The sequence below is a fragment of the Hesperophylax consimilis genome, chromosome 30 (assembly GCF_061612785.1).
Source record: "Hesperophylax consimilis isolate HC1 chromosome 30, BYU_Hcon_1.0, whole genome shotgun sequence".
NCBI lineage: Eukaryota > Metazoa > Arthropoda > Insecta > Trichoptera > Limnephilidae > Hesperophylax > Hesperophylax consimilis.
Genome location: NC_142865.1, coordinates 6,004,103 through 6,029,779, shown reverse-complemented (window position 1 = coordinate 6,029,779; position 25,677 = coordinate 6,004,103). Strand labels below are relative to the sequence as shown.

General features: G+C 33.2%; 1 protein-coding gene across 1 annotated transcript in view; it reads right to left on the bottom strand.

Moving 5' to 3' along the window:
- The window catches only part of LOC149409568 (uncharacterized), a 334,816-nt gene that overhangs the window by 41,073 nt on the left and 268,066 nt on the right, over positions 1 to 25,677 (bottom strand). Inside the window, exon 3 of the mRNA XM_089649446.1 lies at positions 13,291 to 14,306. Coding sequence (XP_089505572.1) covers positions 13,291 to 14,306 — 1,016 coding nt within the window. The remainder of the gene's footprint in view (positions 1 to 13,290; positions 14,307 to 25,677) is intronic.

Genomic DNA, 25,677 nt, shown 5'->3' with positions numbered 1-25,677 from the left:
TTTTTATAAGCCCAGAAAAAAATAATGTATAGGCCTATGAAAACTGCTTTTAAGTTCAAAATCTCCTACTTACGAACCCATTTTCGGTTATGATTTTATTGTATAATGTAGAAAATTAAATATTTATGTCTGAACATTCACAAAATAAAATAAAAGGCACTTTTTGGCAATGTTTTTTTCTTGCATAAATCAAAAGTGTTAAGCGGGAATTTAAACCTTATCGCCATCTACGTAAGGGTTGTTATTGATAGCGGCTCAATTTAAAATACTACACGACGTAGTGCATCGCCTTAAAATATTTAAATATTCGCGCCTGAAATTCTGTGAAAGATTTTTTCAAGTTTTGTTACTATTTCAGTTTTTCAAGCAACTATTCTATAATGATGTAATAACAGAATTTGAATAGGACTGTTACAGAAATTTAAAATGAACGTTGAAATTTGATGAATTGTTCAAATTCTCTGAAACAATTCGTCTTTAAATGTTCTTCGGACTTCGTTCAACGGGACTCTAGCCTTGAACTACAGTGAGAGGGATGGATTCATACTTCCATCACTCCTGGACTCACTAACCCACCCGTCGTGCCTTATGTCCTTCACAGAAACTTCCATCCTTCCTTTCCTAAAAATACTTTCCACACAGCATCCTCAAAGATAACATTGGCCCCGAGGAGAATTATGTTCCTCGGGGCCTCTTGTGTGGATCTAATATAAAAAAATAATAAAACGAAACAAAACAAATAAGTGTTTTATTTGAGGATTTTTTATCTATTCACTAAAGTGAGCAATCACTGTTATTAATGTGGGAATCACTATTAAAAAGTGGGTAATCAGTGTCATTATTGTGGGAATCGCTATGATCAAGAGGGTAATCAATCACTGTTATTATTTTGGGAATCACTATTTACAAGTGGGCAATCACTGTCATTATTGTGGGAATCACTATGAACAAGTGGGCAATCACTCTCATAATTGTGGGAATCACTATTTACAAGTGGGCAATTACTGTCATTATTGTGGGAATCACTATTTACAAGTAGGCAATCACTGTCATTATTGTGGGAATCACTATTTACAAGTAGGCAATCACTATCATTATTGTGGGAATCACTAAAACAAGGGTACAATCAGTGTATATTTAGCTAGGTATATGTGTATTTGTATGTTAAAAATATGCCATTTAGTTACGGTGAAATATGAATTTGATCGGTCATTGATGAAATATTATGCAATTGTGTATTCATTTGTTTTTTAAAATGGTGGGAATATATAATATAGGACCAAAACTATACCAATTAAAAGTAAAAATTTTCTTTGTCAGGTTACATTATCATTTTGATGACATAAGCGGTCACTGCAGGTTCGACAGGGTATTTATTGCACATCAGATAACAGCTTTGAAATGGTTTAAGTAGTTGCTATTTATAGAACTACAAAAAGTTATATTATAAGTCACTAGATGCCACTAAAATGCACATTTTAAAAATTTCATAAATATTTCTCCAATTGCGGTCGGAATCCTTGGTTTCATATGAGTACATTTAAATCTTATGTGGTTAACTTCTAGATTTGAATATAAAGCGTTCTTCTCTATCTATCATCGTTTAGACTATATTTCTAACCATTATAGTAAGGGATATACAATGATTTCAATGAGACAATGTGGGCTCTTCAAAAAAGCGAAAAAATTCACTCTACTCGTAAGTGTTGTTTAAAATAAAAATTGAGGCAAATTTTTTGGTTCACGAACACGCCCATAGCACACTTCTATTGGTTTATTTCGGTGGATCTAAGGATGTTGTCACCCTAGCTTTTTATACCCTTCCGAAGAAAAAGGTAATTCTCATCGGAACAAACACGAGAACAGAATATTTTTGCATAGGAAATTAAATAAATTTTTACACCCGCCTCAGAAGTCTCAAGTCGTGAATATATTACGTTAAGTACATATTATGCACACTATTTATAGTGCCAAAGTGTTGACCTAAGGATAAAAATAATATTTTTTTGCCCGCTCAAGGACCTGCCCGACTTTTACGACAGTCAAATGTTTTCAAGGAATCGTCATATTTTTGGGTTATATTTCAAATGCTCTGTGAAATTATGCCGAAGTATTTTATTGGTTTTCACTTAGGGTCGCTTTCATCAATCAAACTGAGCGAAGGGTGGGTAGCGGAAGATTGACGGAAATTGCAGAAAGTAACTTTAACGTAGTTGTTTTATGGAAAAATTGGAAAGGTAACACGTATGAGTTTCAACTCACATATATTTTATGTTAAATACATTGATTTGACTGATGTTGAATCTTATTATTGCCGACGGGAATTGAACCCGAAGCCTTCCGATTGCCGGCCAGGTGCTCTACCAATTGCGCTACGTCGGCTAATTGAAAACCCGTCAAATTATTCGATATGTACTGGTATTTTAATTCAACAATTATTGCTTACGAGAGTTTTGTTTTCATTAGAAAACAACCAACTATATTTTTTGTAGGAAAGGCATTGATATTGATAAATCTCCTACAATAATTAAAAACTTTGAATCTTGACAAATCATAAAACTACTGTACATCCCTTGTTAGAAGCCTGATAGAATATCACTCTATAGTTTGGTCGCCCTTCTACAATGTACATATTCATAATGTCGAAAGAATTCAAAGAAAATTTCTGCGCTTCGTCAATTTTAAACATAAGGCGATGCCATACGTAGTAATGCAAAATTATGTGTTTTTGGTTTGAAAATTTAGTCGTCTAGAAATGTTTCAGATGCTTTAATTAAATACTGCGAGTAGAATACATCTTGGCCTTTGAAATAATCGAGTATTTTTTAGATAAATCTTTTTTTGCGCCCAGAAAAAAATAATGTATAAGGCCTATGAAAACTGTTTTAAAGTACAAAATCTCCTACTTACGAACCCATTTTCGGTTATGGTTTTATTTTATAATGTGGCAAATTAAGTTATTTATAAAATGATTGAAAAAAATCAAATATTTGTGCCTGAACATCCACAAAATAAAATAAAAGGCACTTTTTTGCGATGTTTTTTTCTTGCATAAATCAAAACAGGTGGATGGTGTTAAGCGGGAATTTAAGTCTTATCGCCATCTACGTAAGGTGTGTTATTGATATCGGCTCGATTTAAAATATTACATGACGTAGTTCATCGCCTTAAACAAACTAATTATTTTTTTTTATATCCATGACTGCATGGGTTATTTGAAAGCGCATTCCTGCGTAGTATTTAAAATTATTCAAGATCAATGAAATTTTAATTATTCAAGGTTAAATTTTGATTTTGAAAATTGCAACAATAATTTCACGTATATTTATTTAATTTTGGCCTCAGCATGTATCTCGATACTTTGCCGTATTATTAGATCAGAAGATCCTTACTTAAGAGACTTCTTGTGATACAAAGTTCAGTTTCGAAATGCCGATACATCCCGTATGTGGTCGGGATAGAAACCTGGTAGGGGTATCATTGTGTCGGGAGGGTCGTGCCATTTTCAGTCGTTACCATGTTTTGTCCACGTCTTGAAAATGGCCGTTCTTTCGTCACCAGCAGGCTTTCTAGCTGCAATTTGCGACTTCTTCCTGTGGGACTACCTGAATAAAAATGTTTACAAACATCGGCATCACACCTTGGAAAAATCATCTTTCTGATGTTATCTTCAAAACTTGATGCATAAAACAGCATGATGTACCAAATAAAATTTAATAAACCTGTAGGGTAAATTATACGGAGCTTACATCTCCCGAAAATAATAACAACATTACTTTTACCTACATTCATGTGAGACTGATATCACTGTGAACCTGCGCGCGATACCTCGCGCGGCAAATAAATCATTCTCTCTCCAGTGGTCTAGCCGCCGGTTTAGCCCTAAATCTCCTCTAACGCACGCGATCTGTTTTGTTCATAAAATTATTGTAACGTGAGTTTAGTAAAAATAAAAACTAAATTGGAAATATCCGAATTCTCATTATTACACACCGAGAGTAATCACTTCACCTTGGATTCTGCGGATTGGAGAACCACAGAATCATTCAGTCAACAACTCATTTAAATTGGCGATAATCACTATCCTCCAAAAACCCAATCTCTGAACGTTGCGCCATTATTTTTAATATCTCTTCAAAACTGGACTGTCTGTTTTGCTGCAGCCTGTATATTTTAATTTCTCGGTTTTCGCGCACGTGGATAATCACCTTTTTGTGTAGTTTTAACAAACATTAAAGATATTAAATTCTTTGAGGACCTCCTCACTAGTAAATTTATAAGGTTTATGTATAATTACTCTAATTATTACGGATTTCTGGGTCTTAACGAAAGGATCTAGAACTGTGCGTTCTGACCTTCCCAAGCTAATACAACCATATTATGTTAACAAGCATTTGCGCAATCTGAAATATATATTTATTAAATCTTTGTTGTAATCTAATTATGTTTCGTAATTAAGAAATATGTGTTATAATTTTCCAACCTTTATTGAAAGGTTGTTGCTGTGATATTTCCATTAAAATTATTCGTTCACAGATGGTGTTAGTATAATTATTTTATGAAAATACACATTTTCAAGTTATGTCATAAAATATTAAAACGAATTATCTGTTTGCGCCTGTAAAAACGCAATATAAAAATGAAGATATATAGGGTTTTCCAATAAGAGATGTTATTTTGATATTCAATCGTAAAAGATCAATGGTTTCGTTGCTTGTGTGGCACGTAGCGCCGTCTTGTTGAAAGTAAACGTTGTCCAGATCAATATCATCCAATTTCGGCCATAAATCATTAATCATCTCTCGATAGCGCAATCCATTCAGCGTAACTGTTGCTCCAGCCTCATTTTAGAAAAAATAAGGTCCAATGACTCTGCCGGACCATAAACTGCACCAAACAGTCACACTTTGAGGATAAAGAGGCTTTTCTACAATAACTCTTGGGTTTTCCGAGCCCCAGCTGCGACAATTTTGCTTGCTGACGAAGCCACCGAGATGGAAATTGGCCTCACCTCTCAAGATGATTTGCATTTGATTCACTGAAGTGAATTTTAATAATTTCAATGCGTTGTTGAAGAACGTATCGTTCCATTTTTATCAATGGCGTAGTTTCTACTTGTCAAATGTCAAAAAATGACAGCTTCAAAAGTAACATCTACCGAAATAGCGGGATATTCAAAATAACACCTCTTATTCGAAAACCCTGTAGTTTTGTTCGTATAAAAACTCAATTCTAATTCGAAAAATGTAATTCCTAGTTCAAATCATCGAATTAAAGGTCACAAGTAAGGAAAATAGAATATGATTCTTTATGCAGATGTTTTGTATTGTTGTGTCTCAGATTCGAACCAATATTTGAACATGAATTTTGGTATGTTGTTTCCGGAAACATCGCTAGATGTCATTAAATGTACGATTTAAACTCCAACCGCACTCTTATCGCATCTTTTTTATGAAGAAATTAAAATTTGTTTCAAAATTGCATTGACTCATAATGTTAACATTTGATTTTGTGCAGCTAAAAAACAACCATTTACTCTATATTAAGGATTGGTTATCAGTTGTCTAGGATTTAAAACACATTCATTATTATTTCCAAAATCTTACTTTATATTGTTTATCCTTTATTCAAATTAGCTATAAATAATATATCGAACGACAAAGGAGAAGCCTAAGCATAGTGTCTAACATGATTGCCCGCAGATTTTGCAAATGCAGCAATACCGTTAAAAAATACTGTTCAACGCATTCTGTACTGACCTGTATACGTGTGAGACATGGTGTCACTACCGAACTTGCTCGATGGAACGACTCCGAATTCAATATAATGACGCCTGTAGAATCATATTCGGATACCGCAGATACAGCAGCGCATCGACAATGTTCACGGAACTAGGACTGAATGGATTTGCCGACCTGATGAGACACAGGGTCACTGGAGCCAGGATGTGGCTAATGGCCTCCGCCAATACGTTGGTGACCGCAGCCTACCAGCACCAAGCGCCACTCCTGAGTGAGCCAAGCGCACTCAAGACCACACCCTGCATAGTTTTCCTTATTTGATAATTTATTATATCTATTGTACAAAAAAAATGTATATCTATATGGGACGTGTGGGATTGCACAACCTCCCCACATCCTGGAATAAAATATTATTATTATTATTATGTATTGGTCACCATGACACAGGCAGTTGCCTAGTATGGCGATTCAATGTATCAATGCCTTGTAAATGTCAATTAAAAACCCATGTATTTTATAAATAAATATATTTGTATATGCATATTGTGTTTGCAAATGATATATCATATTTTATATAGCGCCATTCGTGGCAGCAGGACGCGTCCTAACGCGTTCCGCAACCGCTTTGTGTTTTTTTAGTATTTTCAAGGGAAATGAGGCAACATCCCTTTGAAATTATTTTTAAAATCAATCAAATAAACTTAATTACCAGTTATGAGAACATTATAATTTGTGATTTGAGTGCAGTGTTTTAAAAGTGAATATTCGGAAATTTTGCTCAAAAATATTGGACATTCGAAACGAACTTCGATAGGTAAATGCACCCCAGATGTTTTCAACGGAATTCTCGGAAACTCTGAAGGCCCCATCTAGTGTTTTGCTAAGCCCAGGGTAATTTATTATCCCGACCGTCGCTTTTTGCACTCACCACTTCAACAATCACCAGGAACACGATTGCTTGGAGATGAATGATGGACTTGCCGAACGTCACAGCAGTGCTTCTAGGGTCTCTTAACTATGTAAGGTGTCAGCGCTTTATTAGCAGCAGAGACACATACCTGGACGCTGTTGATGGACGCGGTGGACTCTCTCGCTGCAGCAGCTGGTCCAGTTTCTTCACCACCTAGGATTCTTGCTGCAGAGTCTCCATCTTATATCTTAGTCGAACGTCACAGCGGTGCTGCCAAGGTCTGGTATCTGTGAGAGGATAGTGTGTCAGCGCTTTATTAGCAGCAGACACATATCTGGACGGATGACAAACCTCGTGCTGGCACTGTTGGTGGACGCGGTGAACTCTTTCGTTTCAGCAGCTGGACCAGTTTCCTCACCACCTAGGATTCTTGCTGCAGAGTCTCCATCTTCGATCTTCGTGTCACCTGTTCCTATTCTTCATTTTACTTAACTTAACTTCACTTTATATTTGTAATATTTATATTTTTTGTAATACCTGCATCAACTTAAAAGCGCCCCTGAGGTGATATCTCACAAAAGTGGTGCTATACAAATTATCCAATAAATAAAAATAATAATAATCATGTTCAAATTAATAAAATAAAAAATCCAGGACATTCCAGAAATAAATAGCAATACTAGATAGCATTGTGTCAGAACATGTCCAAAAATATGTTTAAATGTGGATGAAACAAGGAATGTACGTCAGAACGTAGTTTTTAGCGTCCCATTAAATCTTTTTAACCCTTCGTGAAAATGACGTAATAATAGCTGGTTCGTTATGTCTCACTTCGGAAACAAAAAAAACTCTAATTTCGGGGTCATAAAACTGGCAGAACGACCAGAAATCCGTCGCTACACGAATAAACCACGCAATAAAAGGACAAAGGGTGATTTTATTATGTTAAAGAAAGCCGGATCTACTAAAGAATACAAAACAACCTAACCAGGAATAAAAAATAGGACAGAATTTGAATAATTAATACGTAATACAAGAAGACATGATAAAGGTAAAATGTCAAGGAAGCCAGATTATGGGATTTTAAAAACAAGTAGAACCATTGTTCTAAATTGTTATATTAATGGTATTTAGAAATAAGTACAGGCAGTCAATTTTAATTGTTAATTCAACTAAATTTAATTAATTTAAAATTCAGAGATCTTGGAATTTTACTAGATTCTTGTTGTTCCGTCACGACGTTTGTCATTTTTGAAGATACGTCACATTAAGAGGAAGCTACAAGCCAAAAATGGGTATATTCTTGGTATACCTTATATTGTAGGTAGTAGGCATTAAAATCGTTTGACAGACGGAGTCCAGAAATGTTCGATTTCAAGCAAAAAACTGTTTTTTTTTTATTTTGTAAATAATTTTATAAGAAAGCAAAAAAGTTAATCATGTGAAACTGTCACAGATAATCTAAGCTATAATACTGTATTTTTTAAGTTGTTTCCTTTACGCGTTCATTGAAAAATTCTAATTCTATTGAAAAAAATGTTTTTTTTTAGTAGTTTACATTTATATTTTTTATTGAGAAACTTATTTTTTTATTTGTATTCTACTCAAGCAAAACGATAAGAAAACCTTCAATTTATCTAAAGCATATTTTTTGGTATTCATAATGTACACCAATTCGTTGTAAAGAATAATCAAAATAGTGATTTGGCATTAAGTTTTGCCTTAATGGCTTTTTTATGCTTTCGCCGACCATAGGTCAGGAATTCAAAAATCCACGCTTGATTATTGTAAATGAAGAACGCAGCTAGAGTTAAATGCGGTGTTGGTTGGGGCATCGCGGTCCTGCCGAATTACAAGTCTTCTTAGAACAGAGAAAGGATCGAACACCTTTCTCTGCCTCATTACGATGACGCTATATAAAGCTTCGTTGTACACTTGTAACTCTTGTAACTCAGCTCAGTGACCAGCTCAGGTACAGAGGCACCATCGAATCAATAGTTATGATTTATTCAGTATAAAACATTGTAAATTTATTAGTTAAGTATGCGCAAAGTTCAATAATGGGACGTATTTGCAAAAAATTCAAAACCCTACGACATGTAGACATTTTCATCTGTACCTTGATTAAAACATTATAGATATTATCTTGCTGTATTCACTTTTATTCTTTTGTTTGTGTTTACATTGTACAATATACATCGACCAAATATCGACGAGTATCTAAATATATATAATTATGTGTTCGTGTAATAACAAAGGTAGTTAATGGAACTTAATTTTTTAATAATAATTTCATTTTACAATGAAATTATCTAATGAGTAATCGTTTGATTAATATCGTAATAAAAATTTAATGAATAAACAGATACGTTTAAATGATCATTCGATTTTGAAAATGCAATGTGTGAGTGAAAGAGCGAGATGGAATGTTTGCACAGTTGATAAATATAGTGTTAATGCGTGTATTATCATCTTTCCCATATTGTCATCTTCCCAATAAACACCTTAACTAAAACTACCCGCATCGGCTCATTGGATATACAAACAGCACTCCTACTTGCATTACATATTAAAAATCATAAGATCTAAACGCTCCAGCTTTTTTCTGATGCCATCTTATCTCGACCCAATAATTGCAGAGAGGTCGACTAGGTCTTTAATTTGAAAAATAAATCTCTTAAATCATGCTAAAAAAACATGAAGATAGAAATAATTGATGAATTTCTTGAGTAGAATTTCTAATTACACAAATTTCTCATTAACAGGACCACTTCATTGTTTCTTTTTATCTGGTTTTATTAAATCTTCTGGATTACATTGCAGAAGAATAAATGAATTAATTTTAAACACTCGTTTTTATAATTTCTGTAAAAACCCAAATCGTTCTAGCCAAAGACACAGCGTATGCGTATATACAGTGCCCCACTGCAAAACCAGGCTGGCCGAAAAACACATAGAAGTGAACTACTAGAACAGAACTATATTGGCCCAAAATTGTTTCATTCCTTGCCGAATCAAAATGTGCCAAAACCTTAACTCGTATAAAATAAATGTTAAAAGCTGGGTAAGAAAAAATCTGGAAGTGAGAAAAACTTATCTATAATTTGTACTACGCCTATGATGCCTTAAATATACCATTACCGTATACATTAAAAAAAAACTTTTGAAATTACTTTAACTTCTATTTAACTTCAACAACTGTTTTTAATAAATTCGCAGAAACTCCATTAAAATCACATTAATCTATCTGCAGGAACTATATTTTTTTCTTTATTTAACCAACACTGTTTTGTGTACATATATAATTTATAATGCCCACGCACAGGCTTCGCCTTTGTGGGATTTTTTTTTGTTACTGTCTTATATATAAAGATTTTTACTGATAGTCTTGTTCTCTCAATATTATATATATGGTCCCTCTTTACTGAAAAAAACCCAAAAACAAGTACAGCGAGTCCAAAATGCATGTGTCCGATATTGTTATAATGTCCCGAGACGCGATCATATCTCGCCTTACCTCTATCGGCATCAGATTCTAAATATGTCGAACAGAAGGAAATTACAATAATCGTGTCAAATGTTCAATTTGATGAATTCAAAGGTTCCTGCCTATCTGTTTGACAGATTGCAGTGGTCTCGTAACTCGCATACACATAGTACGCGTCAAAGAAACCACATACTCGTTCTCCCCAAACATAAAACTACTGTGTTTGAGGGTAGTTATAGATATTCTTCGTCAAAGCTCTGGAACGAAGTACCACTGTCAATTCGAATATCGACATCGTTGCATTGCTTTATGCCTGAACATCCACAAAATAAAACAAAAAGCACTTTTTGGCCATGTTTTTTCCTTGCATAAATCAAAACAGGCGGATGGTGTTAAGCTGGAATTTAAACCTTCTCGACATCTACGTAAGGGTTGTTATTGATAGCGGCTCAATTTAAAATATTATACAACGTAGTGCATCGCCTTAATTTCTTTCTTTCAATCTAAAAATTGTTGAAATACTTTATTCCTAAATATATACAGTTGTTTTGCATTAGTTTGGTATTTTGATGTTGTATTGATATGTTTTTAGTAAGTTTTTGATGATAATATCTTTGTAAATTTGAATAATTGCATTTTTCTCGAAGATATTCTCTACTTGAGGCACCCCAAAATCGCGAATAGCGTTTCAGTTAGATATATTTTTTTTAATTTTATTTAAGTACATAAAACAGGCATGGTGCCCAAAAATTTACATACATGGATGTTTAAATACATAATAATAACAAAATGATAATAACAAAAATAGTAACAAAATGAATAAGCTAAATATGTAGAAGTAAATAACAAATAAAAATGGGTAAAAGGTAAATACAAATATGTTCATAAACGATTTGTTATTGTCACACCTGTACTGGTGAAACACTGATTAGGTAGGTACAATGTTGCTTCTCTTTAAATAAAGGGTTTCATCACAATATCAGCTCAATATGATTAAAGATAATACGTTTTTTTAGTAAGTTAGTTTTTTTTTAAGTAAGTTTTTTAATAAGTGTTTAAATTGGTCATTAAAAATATCTATTTCATTATTAGAGCCATGTATAATGTTATAATTTCTTAATGTTCGCGGTACAGGGGAAAATATACTGTATTTGTGTGGTAGGCTTTAATATAAAAAAAATGTCTTTCATCTTCCTTTTTGATTTTTTTGATGGTATATTGATGTTAATTTGGGATAAAATGTTTGGTGTATCAACTGATGCATGTATAATTTTGTGTAGGAGCAGTACGTCAGAAAGTTTACATCTGACCGTCAGTGAGTGTAGTTTATAGTGCAAAATTTGGTCATTATATGTTCCAAATTGACCAGATAAACCTTCACGATAAGCAATTACACGGGTTAGTTTCCTTTGTATGGATTCAATCCTATAATAATTATGAATCTCATAATTGGGAGACCAAATTGTTGATGCGTATTCGAGAATATTTCGCACAATTGATTTATATAATGTTTAAGTAATATGTGGAGGATTTCTTTAGAATTACTTTGATGATTAGCTTCTGGACCATTTTGATTAATCACTGTCGTTGAATACTAAAAATATTGAATACCAATATAAAATAATAATAATTTATTAAGTAAAACGCAAATTGTAATATTTAATCATTGTACTTCGAGGGGAGAAGTATCACTTGCTCCAGTTAATATTGAAAGGCAAGATAGAGGGTCGCAGAAGGCTTGGTAGGAGACAAATGTCTTGGCTGCGAAATATACGAGAGTGGACCGGCATTAGAAGTGTGGAGGAGCTATTCCGGGCAGCGCAAGACAAAGAGACATTTTCTAGAGTGATCGCCAACGTCGGGAGGACCTGATACGGCACATAAAGAAGAAGAATCATTGAAGACATGACAGTATTAACCCATCGAGCGTTAGAGGGTTATATTTCAAGATTTTCCAAAGAAATAATAATTCTTTCCAGTTTGTCTCAAATATTTATACTGAATTCAATTAATAAAATCCTAAAATTGGCTTAAATGAAACAATCGGTTCAACTTAAGAAATTTTTTATTTTTTTATTATTATGAATTATAAAAAAGTGAAGTTCCAGTTTATAACTCTCCAATAAAAACTAATGTGTTTTTGAAATATCAAGTTCTCTCAATTTTTTTATGATTGGAGTAAAAAAATAAGAAAAAATGTGGTTACCTTTTTGATAACATTTTTCAAGTTTGATATTAAAATTGTATAATTATAGTAATGTTTATTTTAAATGCGTACACCGGAAAGTTAATTTTATCTAGTTTATAAAACAGTATTTGTTTATACAGAAAATTTAAAAATAAGATTATATAGCATGAGCATTGGAAATACAGAGTTTTCCAATAAGAGGTGTTATTTTGAATAGCCGGCCATTTCGGTAGATGTTACTTTTGAAGCTGTCATTTTTTGACATTTCACAAGTAGAAACTACTTCATTTATAAAAATGGAACGATACACGCTTTAACAATGCATTGAAATTATTAAAAATCACTTGAGAGAATCAAATTCAAATCATCTTGAGTGATGAGGCCCATTTCCACCTCGGTGGCTTCGTCAATAAGCAACATTGTCGCATCTGGGGCTCGGAAAACCCAAGAGTTATTGTTGAAAGCAATTGCTCTCTATCCTCAACGTGTGACTGTTTTGAGCGGTTTATGGTCCGGCGGAGTCATTGGACCTTACTTTTTCGAAAATGAGGCTCGAGCAACAGTTACGGTGAATGGATTGCGCTATCGAGAGATGATTAATGATTTTTTATGGCCGGAATTGGATGGTTTTGATCTGGATAACGTTTACTTTCAACAAGACGGCGCTACGTGCCACACAAGCAACGAAACCATTGATCTTTTACGATTGAATATCAAAATAACACCTCTTATTGGAAAACCCTGTACATAGTAAATATTGCTAACTGAACCAATGTGTTGAAAGTACTGAAGGGTTAGCCACTCAACAGTATTGGTTAATATTGCCTTCACTGATAAATATTACAATTAGAGGTTTTGTTCAATAAGTTATTCAACTGTAAAAATATTAAATAAACAAAAACTGTCTCCAGGTGAACTCTTACAAAGTAATCTAAAAAAAATAAAGTAAAAGGGTAAATCTTACCTGTCCATTTTTATGCCAAGCAGTCATCGTGGCATTGCTCGGTAGGTTACACTCCAATATCTGTTTTACATTCAGTTCAGAAAGCACTTCATCCGTGATGATTTCAATCCTAGGCAACCTTTCGAAAGGCATATCTCCTTGATAATCAGCATCCACTTCATTTTGCTCCACGTTGTTCAAAACTTTAAAGTCACTCTTCAATTTGGCCAACTTTTTTGGCCTAACGGTGGTCGCACCAGCGAAATTTCGGATTTTTTCTTCTTCAATCTTATTTTTGTTTTCTGCATTAGATGAAACATCATGTTTTGTACTATTTTCACTTTCAACCAAATTTTTATCATCTTTCAAACTGCCGATTTCTTTCGACGTGTTTCTACCACCATGGCTTTTATCCGTATTTCCTTCAACTGTTTTATTGCCGTCTTGTTGGGTTTTTAAACCATTCCCAGTCAAAATAAACAATTTTCCATCATCAACCAGCATTCCTTCAACATCGATATCCATTTTTTGCTCCGTTCCATTACTTTCAAGCAATTTCTTATTTTTCCTACGTATATCTTCTATGAGTCTATCAACAAAAGTGTCCCTATAAACTGGACTTCTTTTTACACTGGAATTACTAATTTTCACGTCTAAACTATCATTTTTAACACTTATTACATTTAAAAACACTTTATCACTAGAAATTGTACGATCGCTTACACTAGGCTTATAAACATTTTGAATGCTTAGGTTACCGTTGTAGATTTTACCATCAATTAATGAATTATTTGTTGGTGCTATTGTAAAATAGTTTATTTCTAAATTACTATCGTTAAATTTAATAAAATCATTAGATTTCAAAATGGACGTATTGTTTTCATCTGCGTTGGTTTTGGTAGAAGATGTTTTATATTCTTCTGTGGCTAAAACTTTTTGTATGTTTTCCAAGTTACTTTTTTCGTCTCCTTTTGGCTGTTGAGAAGAAAATTGTGAAGTTGTTGATTTTTCTTCTGTTTTCGCAGCTTTCGCCAAACCTGTAACAAAGAAAAGTTATTCGTTAATGTATTATATAATGTAATAAAAATCAATGTTGAAAGAATGGAAGAGAACACGTAACACAAGGGAATTATTTTATTTGTAACAACTCTTGTGTCCCGATTATTGTCGATTAAAAACTTTGACAGTCTTAAAAATACGCAAGAATATCAACGTTTTTAACCCGGAAACATCACCATCACCATCATTTGCCATCTTTACGTTTAAGTCGATTGAAGAGGGATACTTACAGATATTATTCATATTTAAGATTAATGAAAACAGGGCCACACTAAGTTATTTGAAAATTTTATAAAACGTTTTTCAACTTACTTCTATTTTTATAGAAGTAAGTACTAAATTTTATTTTTTTAGACGATGAATTAGTAACTTCCCGAGGGATCTCTCTAGAAGCATTAGAGATTTTAGTAATACGTTCATCGGAAATAATTAAAATAAACCACACAGCAAGATCGATTTTCTAGGCCTGCTAGGGCAAAGTCGACCGTAGGTCCGTCCATTACGCTGGGCCGCGCGCTGAATATTATTTTTACACGACTTCATTGGGTCGTTAAGATTTCCACATTATTTTAGAAATTCGATAGGCCAAATTCAACTGCAGGTTTGTCTAATACACCAGAGCCGCGCGTCGCCTATTTTTGTGCACGGCTGCTTGACTTACGTCGTAAGAAAATGTTTGTAAAAGCCTGTACCAGCTTAGAATATGTATAAATATTTGAAGGACCTAAGAATGTGGGATACACGGTGAAATCTAGGTGGATTCATTGGCTCTAAACCGCACTTGATTAAATATCAATAATATATTAAACCAATCGCTCCAGCAATTCAAAATGCGGGGTCCTAACTCCTTGGACCTCTGCCACATTTGGATATAATTTCGGAGTAATTCCGCTTTTGCAATAAAATCCAAATAAATGGAATATTTCTGAACGTAACCAAAAACTAAACACTGATTTTGAAAGATAATAAAACATGTTATCAAATTGTATAAAAATATAATTTTTGAAATGTAAAAATTATTATTGTGAACATAAAAAGTATTTTAAATGGCTAACCTTACTGTTTTTTTAAATTGAAATTACTGATAACGAAAACATATGTAAAAACACACGTTTTATTAAACAAATGTATTTCAAGCCTTTTCTGTCACCTGACCTTTTTGTCGTTTAATATAAAAAGTATAAATAAAAAAAATCTCAATTTGGTTTCATAAAAGTGCAAATTTGAATTATTCTGTGGTTAATTTATTGTGATATATGGTAATAAAGTTGAGTATTTAAGCGATAGATGGCGCTAGTCATAAAGCTTACTCCAGAGTCCGACAGATGTCACAAGAGTGTAACAATTACTTGTGAGATGAGATTGACAGCGAACAAGCTTCTCGAACCAGAGAATTACCAACCCGGGTGATGAACAGTTTTGCTAAATCCAGACCTACAGGATTTTCAATGGTTTCGTTGCTTGTGTGACACATAGCGCCGTCTTGTTGAAAGTAAAAGTTGTCCAGATCAATACCATCCAATTCCGGCCATAAAAAAATTAATCATCTCTTGATAGCGCAATCCATTCACCGTAACTGTTGCTCCAGCCTCATTTTCGAAAAAGTAAGGTCCAATGACTCCGCCGGACCATAAACCGCACCAAACAGGCACACGTTGAGGATAGAGAGGCTTTTCAACAATAACTCTTAGGTTTTCCGAGCCCCAGATGCGACAATTTTGCTTGTTGACGAAGCCACCGAGGTGGAAATGGGCCTCTCCACTCAAGATGATTTGCATTTGATTCACTCAAGTGAATTTTAATAATTTCAATGCATTGTTGAAGCGTGTATCGTTCCATTTTTATTAATCGCGTAGTTTCTACTTGTCAAATGTCAAAAAATGACAGCTTCAAAAGTAACATCTACCGAAATAGCGGGCTATTCAAAATAACACCTCTTATTGGAAAACCCTGTATTATTTGTAACGTAAATTAACACAATTATAAGTAGAACCTTTTACTTTTTACAAAGAGTTCCCAACACTTAAATCTGCAAGTAAGGCAGATATAACACTTATAGATTTGAATATAAAGTGTGGTTTTTTTTCTTTTTCTAACACCGTTCAGATCATATTTCTCAACATGAGAGATACAACGATTTCTATGAAACAAAAAATGTTAATGTAGTTCGAAAACTTTTCGTACGTTGCCATATTTCAAGAAATAAAATTTAATATATTTTTTTTTGCTAGACTACTCCACGTTTATATAATCCAAGACACAAAGCCATTGTGTTGTGCAGAAATGATATTAGTAACAGTGCACACAAGAGAATAATACAATAATAAACAACGAATTCTTGATTCGTCGGAGAGTGGTTGGAAAAGATCAAGGAGAGATAATATTATATTATTTTATACAAGAAATCCTTGCATCAACATACTTACTTTTGTATTTCTTTTCATACTAATGTTCTTTGTTATATTTTTGCCAGGATTTCATTAAAAACTAGCTGACGTCTTCCCGGCGTTGCTGGGGGTTATCCTTAGGAGATAGACATATACCATCGAGGACTTTTCTGTAGGCCTTTTTAAGATATACAATTCTTTAATACTTCATTTTAATGTATCTCATAAGGTTTAGCCAGTGTTAGTAATGTAAGAGCACGAAAATATTTTTTTCGAAACATTAATTTTTCTCTACTTTACAGAAATATAATTTACCCGTATTGTATATACAAAGCTTTCGAGAAAAAATCTCTAAATCAGCGATTCTTAACCTCGGGTCGCGACCCAAATTTGGGTCGCGAGAGGTTTTGGGTTGGGTCGCGGAAATCGCGTATTGATATCCCGATCGATGTCACTAAACTAGTATAGTCACAATTATTACTACTCTCAGAACAAGGACATCTATTGTTCACAATCGCGACATGTTAGTTCTGTTTTAATGGGCGGAAGGGCGCGGGGCGCAAAGCGAGGAGTGCGCGCCATCGCCACCGCTCGGCTCACGCAGTCGGCATCGCTCGGTTCGGCTCGGTCACCACCCGCGCCGCCCGCCGCACCGCGCTGGTCGGTCGGTCTCGTCTCATATCGGTCAGTTTGCTAGCGAGTTTGTTTACGATTGCACGCTCGTTCTCATACTGTTTTACGTGAATAACGTTTATACTTGACTACAATACACTCTTTGTTGACAACTACAAAGTGCTACAAAATTGTGATAATCAATTGTGGAAGATTAAAAGTGCAACTCGCGATTGCTGTTATCGAAAGAAGGTAAAATATTTTTTTCCAATAAATGACATTGTTAGCCTACAATTCGCCGATGAACAAATAGAATAGTATATTTCTATAATTTGTCGTTTTGTTTCAGTAAGTCTTTCGAATTGTGGACAGTCATGGCGAAACGGATGTTAACATACAAGCAAGAATTTTTAGCCTTAGGATTTATTGAAATAAAAGATCGCTCTGGTGTGCCACGTCCACAATGCGTGGTTTGTACGCAACTTCTTTCAAATGAATCGCTAAAAATAAACAAATTGAAGAGACATCTCGAAAAAGTCCATCCAACGTACGCAAATAAACCGCTTGCTTTTTGGAAAGAAAAAGAAACACAAACAAAGCGCATGAGACTTGATGCACCATCAAGTTCAGCAACAGTTTCGTTAGAAAAAACTACCTACGCTTCTTTCGAAGTAGCTTTAAAAGTAGCTCAATGTAAAAAACCCCATAGTATTGCTGAGCAGTTGATTAAACCAGCTGCAATAGCCATGGCAAGAACTGTCTGTGGAGATGAAATTGCGAAGAAGCTGGAAATGGTGCCAATTTCAAACGATACTGTGAAAAAGAGAATAGATTTAATGTCATCAGATATTTTAGAACAATTAATAACGGATCTCAAAAAAGCCATCAAATTTTCAATTCAAATCGACGAATCAGTTGATATTGAAGATTTCCCACAGCTGTTGGTGTACGTAAGATACAGAACTCCACAAAATTTCAATGAAGAGTTCCTGCTTTGTGAAAAGCTCTCTGAAACTACAACTGGGGCTGATATATTTCTTTTAATAGACAAGTTCTTTGTGGAACACCAATTACTGTGGGACAATTGTCTCGCAGTCTGTACAGATGGAGCACCGGCAATGATAGGGAGTCGCATCGGGTTTTGTGCCAAAGTCAAGGAACGAAATCCAGAGGTTGTTTTAATACACTGCTTTTTACATCGAGAAAACTTGGCTACACGTGATATGCAGCCAAATCTACATCAGGTGTTACAGGACGTAATACAAATTATAAATTTCATAAAGGCACGCGCTATGAACTCTCGGATATTTCGACTGATGTGCGAAGAAATGGGTTCAGAACACCAGAATTTATTATACCATTCGGATATTCGCTGGCTATCCCGCGGAAAGATTCTAGCTAGAGTTCTTTCTCTTAAAACAGAAATAGAAATATTTTTGACAGATAAAAGACACGAATGTGCTGATCGCTTCAGTGACAACAAATGGATGGCTAAATTGGCATATTTGGGTGATATTTTCCACCACTTGAATTAGTTGAACACAGAAATGCAAGGTCAAAATCGCACTGTAGTAGACATTTATGAAAAAATTACTGTTTTTAAAAACAAAACAAAACTTTGGCAAAATAAAATTGCTCAATGTCAATTGGCAGCGTTTCCAACATTAAACTTGTTTTTGGAAGATCTTAATCTTAATGGCAACCGTATTTTCGTGGAGACCATGCCTATTTTTTTAGAACATTTGAGAAGACTTGAAAATGAAATGGAAAGATATATTCCACAAAATGTCCATATCGTGAAATACAGTTGGGTAAGAAATCCATTTGAAGTAGATGTAATGGGCGTTGAAAACGATTCAGCTGGATTACAAGAAGAATTGCTCGAAATGCAAGGTGATGCACTTTTAAAAGAGAGATTTGCCAGAACGAGTCTCACAAAATTTTGGGCACAATTATCTGGGAAGCCTGTTCTGAGCAATGAAGCTGAAAAAGCCCTGCTACCTTTCCCAACTACTTATTTATGTGAAGCAGGATTTTCATGCCTTGCTTTTATGAAGAATAAGTACAGGAATAGGTTGGATCCTCAGCATGACATGCGGTGTGCACTTTCTATAAACATAACTCCACGTATACATGATCTTTGTTCAAAAATACAACACCAGGGTAGTCACTGATTATTTTGCTGTAAATTTTTTAACTGTTTTAATGCTGGTCTGATTTTAATACAGAACATTTAAATAAATTTGTTTATTTCTAATTTTACCAATACATCGTATAAATTTTATAGTATAAAATTACATAACCTGTCAATGGAAAAAAAATAAAAAATTAGATTAGGGTCGCGTACTTCAAATATATTCGTACCTTGGGTCGCCAGCCAAAAAGGTTAAGAACCACTGCTCTAAATGATAAAAAATACCCCATCTTAATCCGTTGCGTAGTTTAGATGAACTAAGCCCACAAACAGAGAGACGCGGATAGCGACTTATATTTATTAACAACTTAATTGATAGTCCTGCCATCGTTGCCACTATTAAATTCCATGTGCCGACTAGAAATACAAGACAAAATATAACACTCTTCTGCAATACATACACGACAGCTATCAGACACACTCACTGACCAATAGGATGCATGATCTGGGCAAAAAGTATGGGGGTGCTATTGATTTATTTGTTGACTCCATTTATAGAACTAAGAATTATCTATACCAACACTGACGAATCCTACAAATTAGAGTAGCGTTGATAAATTAGTTTAAATGTTTTGTCTTATATGTAGTTTTGTTGTAATTTCTTTTTTACTTTTTTTTATTATTTAAGGCGAAATAGGTAGACTTGACCTGAAATTTGGCATTTTTGAGGCCACTTTTAGACGTATGGACACTTTTCTTGAAAAAAACACAAATTGATTTCGAAAGATCGTTATTTTATCTTGTAAAGTAAGATGTAAAATTTTGAAAAATAATATTATTTTCATATCATAATAAAGTGTTACCGTTGGACGATGCGCAGATTTGTTGCATTTTCAAAGGTGAAGTTGTATTATACAACAAATATTTCAAATCATATAATAATACAGTTTAAACAATCAATAAATTATCTATCATATGTATGTATAAGAATTTTGTTTTTATTTCAAATAAAATTACTAATAAATAAATCCGAGCACGCGTTTTGTGACGAAAATCCCTAAATTGGACTATTTATTTATGGTCTTACAAATTGGTATAGTTCAGATTTTTTTAGAAAAATAATTTACTAAGACATTATTGAAACATTAGAAATAATTTATGACCAAAAAATATATTCTTAAAGTATATAATAGTAATTAATTTCGATTCGCGTTTGTTGTTTGTGATTACCCCGGCGCAAGCCGACATTTTATCATTCCCCGCTGCGACAGGGCGGCGAGCGGACGTCTACTCCACGCCAGTCTACTTGATAACATTTTAAAGAAATTCCTCGCTTAAAAATGAGGAGGAAAATACCCTCGAAAAAAAGTTTTATTAGATAGCACAAATTACGACATCAAAAACGTACGTGGGAGATATATTTTCAGAAAAAATAAAGGTTAGTGATATTTAATTATCCGTGTACATTGTACGTACTTAAATGGTACAGAGTCGTTCGAAAGAATCAGTCAGAATAAGCACATATTTTTATAACATTTGGCGATAATTTTGTGGTGTTTAATTTCCAGGGAAAAGAATCAACTATGGACAGGAGTTTATGTCTGCCATCGTTTTTTCATATATACATGTTAAAACTTATGCCAAAGTACGTGAAACTGTTTGTGATTGGTAGTCAAAAAGTGACACGAACCAAATGAATTTCGATTCGTGATGTGCGATTCAAATCATTTTTTTGTTCATAATTTCTCTTTTATTGTCCAATTCACTATTACATTGGTATAATTCAACATATTTAATATTTTTTGTGTTACTTTTTGTCAGTTTCATAATGTCATATTGTGAATTGAGCTTCTTGTTTTAGGAAAAAAACAAGGTTATTTTTGACAAGTAATACTTTAAAGATAAGTATTAGAAATAAAACTTACCGGTAATACCTTTAGGACAAACGAATAAATAAGTAAAACAAAAGATTTTTACTCACCTTTGGAAAACTCGTGTAAAATATTTAAAAAAAAAAACAAATTAAACAAATATTTGAATTTTTTTTTAAATGTATATTCATATACCTACATATTTTATATCTACCATGTCAACAAACTGCATTTGTATTTATTTATGTTTACGCACTCCGACGTATAATTTACAAATATGTAACTACTTATTAGGAAGAAAGCTACAACCAAGAATTTAACAACAATAATTGTTATTTCATCGGAACCATGCTGTAGTTTTCACAGCCGCGCGAGTGTACGGCTCGCAGCGGAATGAATTCGGTATTTCTGTCTCGGTCTAAAAAAACGTCCGATCGCGAGACCATCTTTTAACGAAATTTGAATTCTCGTCCGCTGGTTAAACCACCTTAATAAATGTTTACATGTTACATTTTTTGACATTTTTTTTGACTACCATACTAGGCTAATGCCCGTGTTGTGGTAGTTATACATGAAATAATAATAAAGATAACATAAAAGAACAAAAAAAATATTTTATAGAAACATAAGTATGCAAGTATGAATCATACATGAAATAATAATGAAAATAACATAAAAGAACTAAAAAATTAAATTACTATTTTACAGAAAAATAAGTATTCAAGTATGAATCATACATGAAATAATAGTAAAAATAACTTAAAAGAACTAAAAAATACTATTTTATAGAAACATAAGTATGCACGTATAAATCGTACATGAAATAATAATAAAAATAACTTAGAAGAAGTAAAAAATACTATTTTATAGAAACATAAGAAAGAAGTTAAGAAAAAAAACAAATTTAATGATAAATAAAACTAAGAACAAATATATTAAAATTAATGGTAAACTGAAAAATAAAGAAAAAGTATATGTATATTTAAAAAGATACAGATAAAAATTAAAAATATTAAACATTAAGATTAAAATGTAAACATGATTAATATAGATTGTTTAATGCATATAACTGTTTGTGTGCATATTTATTTATCGTAGGTATTATCTATAAGACAACATGTTTATGTTCAGCACTTAATTTTAATTTTCGTGATATGAGACAAGTTGGACAGAAGTTTTTATATATTTTTTTTCTTTTGTTACTCTTACGTTTTACTAATATTGCTTCATATTTAGATTTTTTTAATTTTGTTTTTTTTTTTTTAATTAATATTTTCTCATTTTACCTACTTGAAATCACAATTTTACAATTATGTATTTTGTACCTACTTAACAATGGATTTCATTTATTTACTGTCAGTATCTCCTGTATGATACAGATATTCTCCTATGTACACTGCATCATGTATCACCTTTATGTAAAAGCCTTTTTAGGCATATATACAGGTTTTCCAAGAAGAGGTGTTATTTTGAATAGCCCACTATGTCGGTAGATGTTGGTTTTGAAGCTGTCATTTTTTCACATTTGACAAGTAGAAACTACGCGATTAATAAAAATGGAACGATACACGCTTCAACAACGCATTGAAATGATTAAAATTCACTTGAGTGAATCAATTGCAAATCATCTTGAGTGTTGAGGCCCATTTCCACCTCATTGGCTTCGTCAACAATCAAAATTTTCGCATTTGGGGCTCAAAAAACCGAAGAGTTATTGTTAAAAAGCCTATTTATCCTCAACGTGTGACTGTTTGGTGCGGTTTATGGTCCGACGGAGTCATTGAACTTTACTTTTTCGAAAATGAGGCTGGAGCAACAGTTACGGTAAATGGATTGCACTATCGAGAGATGATTAATGATTTTTTATGGCCGGAATTGGATGGTATTGATCTGGACAACGTTTATTTTCACTAAGACGGCGCTACGTGCCACACAAGCAACGAAACCATTGATCTTTTACGATTAAATATGAAAATAACACCTCTTATTGGAAAACCCTGTATAAATAAAATATTATTTAATTAACTAGCTGACGTGTACCCGGCATTGCTTGGGAACTTATAAATGGATTGGGGTAAATTTTTGAGGTTATGAGGCCTTTTTAAGATATACAATTCTGTTGTACATTATTTTGACGTATCTCATAAGTTTTAGCCTAATTAAATATTTTTTTACGACTTGATTACAAATCATCGACTTTTCTCTACTTTCTATAAATACAATATATTGCACAGAAGCAATACAAAACGTTACCTAGTAATCTAAAACTTCCGGCAACGAACAAAAAAACCTTGGGAAAAGCTCTTAAAAGCTATTTCCTCAGCAGTTTTATTAATAACTAACACCATCTTTCTTTGGAACACCATAATAACACCTGCGTTTATTTATTTTAATTTATGTTGTCTTGTCAATCGTAATTGTAATTGCAATTGTAATCTAATGTTGTCTTTCCCGAAATGCGTTTTGTAAACTCACTGGGAATAATACATTATAACTTTGTTATTATTTTATAATGTATTATCTTGTAATAAATAAATAAAAATAAACAATAATCATGCACGATATATGTAAACCTTCTGGAAGAAATTTTCTAAATGATAGTGAAAACCCCTCAAATACTTGTTTTATAGAATTTAATAAAGATGACATATCAACAATATTAAATTGTTTGAAAATACTTGAATTTCTAGATGAGAGCAAATTTTATCATCCTTTGAAGTATATATTTAGAATGACATCTTGAAACGTGTTCATTTAAACAGCTTTCTTAAAAGACAGGAATGCTTGGAACGGAGCTTTTGAAATATTATATTATGTCAAATTTATTTTTATTACACTACTTGATGTATACTCAGCGTTGCTTCGGGTTAATCGTGAATAGTTAGGAGTAAAGTTTTGAGGTTATGAACTCTGGTGTACCTGATAACTGGATCTATTTTTAAGGCGATGCCATACGTAGTAATGCAAAATCATGTGTTTTTTGTTTGAAAATTTGGTCGTCTAGAAATTTTTCAGATGCTTTAATTAAATACTGCGAGTAGAATACATGTTGACCTCTGAAATGATCGAGTATTTTTTAGATAAGTCTTTTTAAGCCCAGAAAAAAATAATGTAAAGGCCTATGAAAACTGCTTTAAAGTTCAAAATCTCCTACTTACGAACCCATTTTCGGTTATGATTTTATTGTATAATGTGGCAAATTAAGTTATTTATAAAATGATTGAAAAAAATGAAATATTTATGCCTGAACATCCACAAAATAAAATAAAAGGCACTTTTTGGCCATGTTTTTTTTCTTGCATAAATCAAAATAGGTGGATGGTGTTAAGCGGGAATTTAAACCTTATTGCCATCTACGTAAGGGTTGTTTTTGATAGCGGCTCAATTTAAAATATTATTCGACGTAGTGCATCGTCTTAAGATGGAGATTTTTTAAATTTTAAATCTGCCCTGTCAACATCTATGGCAATATATTCCATAAAAGAAACCATCAGCTATTATAAACAAAGGAAAACGCCAATCTTTACCTGCTTTCTAGATCTAAGCAAAGCGTTTGATCGTGATTGTCACAATAAACTCTGGGAAAAACTTAGAAAAAGAGTTTTCCAACCCATTTTATTTGAAAAGTGGCGTAAGGCAAGGATAAAGCACGTCTCCAGCACTCTTTAATATATACACTGATGAACTGATTCAAAGATTTAATAATACTAAAATAGGTTGTCATGTTCAAGGAGTATGTGTAAACAATATTAATTATGGAGATGATATGGTTCTTCTAGTACCGTCACTTAGCGCACTAATGAAACTACTCCAAATATGTGAAGATTTTGCGAAAAATCATAACCTTGTATATAATACGTCCAAATCAATAGTTACGGTTTTCAAATGCAAAAACGAAAACATGCCTTCAGTAATGCTAGTAAAATGCTAATACCTTCAGTATAGCTATGCTTCAGTAAAATGCTAATACCTTCAGTATAGCTAGATGGAAGGAAAATGGATGTTGAACGCTCAATTTTATTTGACTCCGTATCTCATTTCAGAACAGAGATAAGTCTTTCCCGGGAGTCCCGGACTTTTTCTACCATTCAAACCACTCTCTAAACATTCCTGACACTAATAAGAACAAAGTTATCCAACATGATTCGCTCCTGGGAAGAAAATTGGACTAATACGAAAACCCGAACTGGTGCTTTTTATGCTGGAATACAAAATCATATTCCAAGTAAACCTTGGTTCCACGGCAAGAAAAAATCCAAAAGATTTATATCCTGTATCTCGAGAATGAGAATTGGTCATTGCTCATAGACATATGAATATTAGTAGACCTGCCCTAAGTGATTAA